General features: G+C 41.5%; 1 protein-coding gene across 1 annotated transcript; it reads right to left on the bottom strand.

Annotated features, from left to right (window-relative positions):
• Nucleotides 1-778: 778 nt before the first annotated feature.
• LOC133887019 (protein LAZY 1-like) lies at nucleotides 779-5,805 on the bottom strand. The gene is made up of 5 exons (XM_062326926.1): nucleotides 5,567-5,805; nucleotides 5,046-5,115; nucleotides 2,920-3,770; nucleotides 1,304-1,568; nucleotides 779-1,073 (listed from the first exon to the last, which is right to left on the bottom strand). The coding sequence occupies exons 1-5, from the start codon at nucleotides 5,570-5,572 to the stop codon at nucleotides 1,054-1,056; spliced, it is 1,212 nt and encodes a 403-aa protein (XP_062182910.1). The 5' UTR covers nucleotides 5,573-5,805; the 3' UTR covers nucleotides 779-1,053.
• Between the last annotated feature and the right edge of the window lie 326 nt (nucleotides 5,806-6,131).

Raw genomic sequence — 6,131 nt, 5'->3', positions numbered from 1 at the left:
AATTTTATTTTTGCCTTTTACTATTTAATTTTTAAAGTACTTTATTCATCTTCGAGTCTCATAAAGTATATCCTATATCCAATTCCGGTATATTTTGCAGAGGAGGCTTTATTAATAATTTTGATAATTGATGACTCATTGTAGACTTTAGTGTAAATATATGTAATTTTTTGAATTTTAGGGGATATTAGTGAAATTTCCTACTATAAAATTTGCATTTATAAATTACTAAAGTATATTTCAACAATATGGTTCCCGATTGTTACAAGAGCCACCAAAGTGAAAAAGCACACAAGCTCTTTTATTTGAAGCTTGAGTAGTATCTTCCTAAACTAGAAGCCTATCTGCTCCAACTGTTTCAAAGACAGTCCAAAGTGAACAATATGCAAGGTCACATGCTAATCTACTACTGATTGTGTTTACTGAAAACAGTCTTTTGCACAAGAAAGATGCATGCACAAACAAGACTCCAGTCCTACCCAAATCACTGGATATCTTCAGTGATCTAGTCCTATCCATCACTGTGCCGGGAACCAGATACCACTCAGACTCTTGCAAACTTATCTCAGTGAACACTGAATCTAATGTACCCCCATGTTACCCTTATCCATCAACCACACAAGAAAATGGCCAAATAGTGTATAACAGGTCCATAAGAATGATCTCTAGCTAAAGTGCATCCATCCTACTTAGGACAATGACGTGTGGTTAGGGCCATCCCTTTCACTGGATCTTCCTCTGTATCAGGCCACCAATAAGAGTTCAAGAAGCAGCAAGATTAGAGGGTCAAGCCCACAAAGAGAGCTATCAGTCCTTTTCTCAGTCCATGAGACACCAGTAACATCAAGAAGCAAACATACATTAAGTTCATCATACATTCGCAGTCCTTTTCTCCACAGTGTAGACTGACTCATACAACTCATTCAGGTAACATGAACAAACAGATAAGGATTGAAGAGAGGTAAGCACAGAAACACAAGTACACAACATACTCAATATACTCACTAGGCTTCATCATGATGTCCAGCCAACAGATTCTGACTTTCTCTTTCTCTATAATTCCAGCACCAAATCTGCATCCAGTCAGAGAGAGGAGATGTTCAGTCACTCAGTACAAGGCAGCTGGTTGCATGATCATACAGTGAAAATTGATCGATCGATAGTTCCTGAAGATTCTTTGCTAATAAGAGTATGAAACATCTCACTTTCAAGACTGCATTTTGTGACTGCAAATTATTGGTGTATTATGATAATTTATTGTGCTGTGATTGCAAGGTTTATGTATTGGGAGCTGCACACTCACAGTCTGCGTCGGTCCTGATCCAGTGGCCGCTCTTGCTGCCGACGTTGTGCTCGCCGTCGTCGGGAGAAGCGGCGCCGGCGAAGGAGGCACTGTTGGCGCAGCAGCCGAAGCCCGGCACGCCCTGGTTCTTGCGGCACCGGAGCTTGGGTGATGCCGGCGGCTCGGGCTCGTCGGCGCTGCTGCCGCGCTTGCGGTACTTCTTGGTCAGGCTCCTCGCCAGGGCCGTGCTCTCAGGGTACACTTTCCTGTGGAAGATTCGAAGGATCTGCAAATGAGCAAAAAATTTCTTCCTTTCAGAACTCTTGTCAATGCTCCATTGCTCATCTCTTTGCAAAATTCAACAAGATTACCGAAGCGTCTAAAATGTGTAATTCATTGGTTACCACTTACAACTAACATATTTCAGTATGGTATCAATTATATGGGGTCGATGTGACACGAGTGGTTTCTGCAGAAGTTTCTTCAGAGATTTTCTTATAAGGGCTTGTAAACTGTATAGAGAGAAAAGGTGAAAAGTTGGATGCGAAAGATCTCCCAGATCAAGTTACTTGTTCTTTTAGAGGCCGAGGATAGCATGACAAATGCAATGAGCCATAAAGATACCACTGGACAGGAGATTGCAGACAAAACTCCTTGTCAACTCGCTGCCCCCACTCCGAACAACCTTTTTTTTTTTTTTTTTTTTGAGAATCACCCCACTCCCAACAACTTGGCTCCCAGTAGGTGTGCAAGATCTATAATATAAATGGATGTTTCATCGAAAGATAACTAACTACGATGTGAAATGTGATAGTGTAAACTGAAAAAAAAAAAATCTCTCTCTCCACACCCACATTTTTCCAACATACAAATTTGATCATCAATTGTCTAGGGCTCGTTTATTTCAATCTACTTCTTAGCTTTTGACAGAAGCAGAAGCTCAGAAGTCCAAATAAATAGAATTGCTGAAAAGTGATTTCTGGAGAAGGCAGAAGCTTGTTTACGAGGAAATAAACTAAAAGTTAAGAAGCTAGCTAACAATAGTTTTCTGAAAAGTAACGTGCTGAAAAGCTAAAAAATTATTGTAAAATCCAACAGCAAAAATCCGAAAACAGCTTTTCAGAAAAACCAAAAACACAGCTTTTCAAAGAAGCCAGAAGCAGAACCCTAAATAAATAGACCCCTAGTTTATGATGTAATGACATAAAACTAATATTGGGCTTCCATAGCAAAACTTCTGGCATTTCCCTAGAAAAAAATTACAAATGGAACTCTCACATCAGATTTATCCAATCATGATTTCAAGCAAATCAGAATTTATCAGGAGCTTGAACGACATCGTTTGTAGAGCATTTATTAGACAAAATTAGTACCTAGGCTTTTTCTATCTACCTACAAATACTATTTCTGTGACAAGTCTGAAAACCATTTTTTTTATATATTGTCAACTGCAATTTCTTCTCAACAATGGAACTGATTGATCAGATTACAACCATTTGATGCAAACCAAACAGCCCAAATTTTATCATGTTCGTGAGTCACAGGGGCGATTAATAAAGTCAAACAAAGATCAAGTCAATAGTTTATCAAAATTTATAGGTGATATCACTAAACAAAACGGGAGCAATTACTAATACCTTCTGAAACTTGATCTTAGTCACCGTTGCACTCGCCGGCGCTCCGTCACCGCTGGCGCCTTTCTCATCCTTCACCTTCCTCTTCTTCATCGCCTTATGGCCACCACTGCCGCCGCCTTTACATGCTTTCCCCTCCTCCCTCTCTCCACCGGCGGCTCCGTCCTCGCCCTCCTCGAGGGCGCCGAGCGACACCTTATCGTCAGCAAAGCGCGTGCGCATGAACAGCTCGCCAAGCGAGGTGCGCCTGCCGCCGCTGCTGTCCCGCGGCTGCTCCAGACGCGACTCTGCGTCGCTCACCGGCGAGCCGAACAGGAAGCCCTGCAGTGGGCAGTCCACGCCCATGGCGAAGCTCACCCGCGCCGACGCCACCATGTCTCCGGCGGCGCAGCTGTTGCGGCCACCTAGGACCTTCTCCAGCTCGGCGCTCACCACCATGAGGTCGTCCTCCGTGGTAGTGTAGTCGTCCTTCTCCGCGATGGCCTCGACGGCAGCGACCGACTTCTCATCGGAGTCGGTCTCCGGCGCAGTGGGGTAGGTGAAGATGGGCGTGACCGCGCCGCCATCGACGCCTTCCTCACTGTGAGTGCCACCATTGTTGTCCAGGTCGGCGTCGACGTCAACGTCAACTTTGCAGTAATAATCGTCGTCGTCGTCTCCAGGTACAGCGACGGCGGCGATGCCTAGCGTGCCGATGGTGAGGAGGTCGCTGCCGCCGAAGTTGAAGTGGTCGGTGGCAGGCGGCGACGGATGGTTGGTGGCGAAGGCGTCGTCAGCGAAGTATTCATTGGCGGAGGTGAGGAAGGTGATGGGGTCCGGCGAGGCCAGTCCGGTGATGCATTTGCAGGTCCCACCTGCAGTGACATAGTGAATACTTTTGTTTGCTGAATTTCTTAAGTTCGTTTATGGTTCTTTTTGGGTACTTCATGCTCTAGAACAGATGGATTTCGCAATATAGTTCCAAAGCAATGAAAAACAACAAAATTACTGTAAAAAGTCCTCCAACAAAAAAATTATAAAAAGCAGTAAAAAGATGTTCTACAACAACAACAAAAAAATCCTATAGAAGCAATAAAAATTGTTATCCAACAGACAAAAAGTCCTGAAGAAGAAGTACAAACCATCCAAAATTCCTATTCAATTTGCGTGTTCGAACTATAGTCTACATCACAAAAAGGAAAACCATTTCTCCTGAAAAAAAAGGACTTCAATTTCGTTCTGTCGTCTGCATCGTAAAAAGAAAAAGCATAACATGGAAATTCCGTGCGAACAATAGTGGATTCGTGTAGTATGACAACCTCAAACTCATATATGTGGATGAGTTATTTGGTACAATGGTCAAACTTACATTTTCTGGATATTGCACAATACAAAGACACTATTTTGTTTTTTAGGATGTAAGAAAGAAGATCTCAAATTCTCAAAACTTTGAACAAAATGCGTACGCAAATATGCATGTCTGGCTACATATGAACAGCTTCGGTCAAACAAATTATCTGAAATTCGAACTGCATGATGCCCATGAATATCATGAACTATTCCCAGCTAAAAAACCCCCTACAAAATATCAAGTTTTTTAATGAAAAAAGAGAAAATTCAGCAATATGTGTATATAGTATTTCCAGTATACCTTCGTATGGGGCAAAGTTGTTATAAATAAATATTATCTAGAACATGATGGGTGTGCTGCTTGCTCTGCGATTGCTGGGCTAGACTTAAGCTGAAAGGAGTGGCATGTGCCCTGTCCAATGTGACCAACAGCAAAAGTGCAATGATTTCCGGGATCCATAGTCTTCAAACTTAGTTTTATTTATTTCGTTTCGTTGCAAAAAAAATAGTTTCATTAAACTGAGATGAATTTTCACTGACATGTGGACCCCAGCAAGACTGTACTTTCCATGCACATGTGCCTGCTTGTCAGTGATAGTTCATAACAATTTGGTAAAACCAATCCTTATTGTGGCCCGTACACTCGTATACTCCTATTTACTGTCTGGACAGATTAATTTCCAAAAGATCAGCATGAAAAGGTTGCTTTAGTTTCTTCTTTTTGGGAGGATAAAAAGCCCGTCTTCCAATTGAATTATAAAGGAAGCTGCAAGGAAGAAACAGAAGGCAGATCAATGTACCTCCACCAGTGCTGAAGTCTTTGAACACATCATTATTACTCCGTAATTTTCGGTGCATCCAACCCAGGAGCTGAGACATGCATGAAGAAGGTTAAAGGGGGTGATACTATTGTCAACTACAAATGTGTAGTGTTTACCAGCTGCCTGATGTTTTGATCAGATCATACCACACAACAGAGTTTAAGTTTTTGCAGTATCAGTAGCAAATAAAACAGAAAAACTGTAAATTCAGAGGAGTTCAAGATCATGTCCTCCTATCCTTAAATGGAGAAAATCATACATACACGGATCGGTGATGATAACTAAGGAAAAGAATGGATGCTTAAAGAATGTCTATAGCTACATTCATCCATAAACCATCTCCATCTAAGTAGATGAAGAAAGAATCCATATGCAGGAAAGAAGAAATTAATAACTTGCAAAAGGAAATCGTTTGCTTGCAACTATTGGATAATTAGAGAAAGCAAGAAACTAAATAAAGTAGATTTTAGAGATGGTAATGAAGAGAGGTAGGAACTGACCTTCATCTTGGAAAGGCTTGTCTAAGCAGAGAGCTGGAGCTGGAAGAGGCATTAATAGACGATGAACAGAGAAGATAGCCGCCAGAGGCAGATTAGCCGCACTGCAGCTGCAGGAATGATCCACCAGTCGGCAGATCAGAACATGGGGAAGGCTACAAATGGTCGAGTAGAGGGAAGGTCCCATGTAAGCCACACCATGCACAAAGCCTACATTGTAGCCTTGTGTATGAGCTCTTAAAACTCTCTCTTTTTTTTTTTTGAGTAATTGAAGCTTGCTACCCCACTTGTTTGAAAAAAATTGAACGGTGAATAATGAACTATCTGATCCTAACTCCAAACTTAATCCACTTGTTTGGTTTAACCTCTCGATGAATATAACTTATTTACAGTCTCATCTCTCATAAAAAGATGTCTCTAGTACAAAATAATGAATAATATTAGTATCATACATAATCCGGAGATGATCTGGTAATAAACAATCCTATCTACGACGATTTGGTACCAAAAACCAAACAGCCTTTTTAATGAATCCATTGATTAGTTTGGTACAACTCCATACTGCATG

Source organism: Phragmites australis, chromosome 12, assembly GCF_958298935.1.
Source record: "Phragmites australis chromosome 12, lpPhrAust1.1, whole genome shotgun sequence".
NCBI lineage: Eukaryota > Viridiplantae > Streptophyta > Magnoliopsida > Poales > Poaceae > Phragmites > Phragmites australis.
The sequence above is the reverse complement of the archived record's forward strand: the minus strand, read 5'-3'. Positions and strand labels throughout refer to the sequence as shown.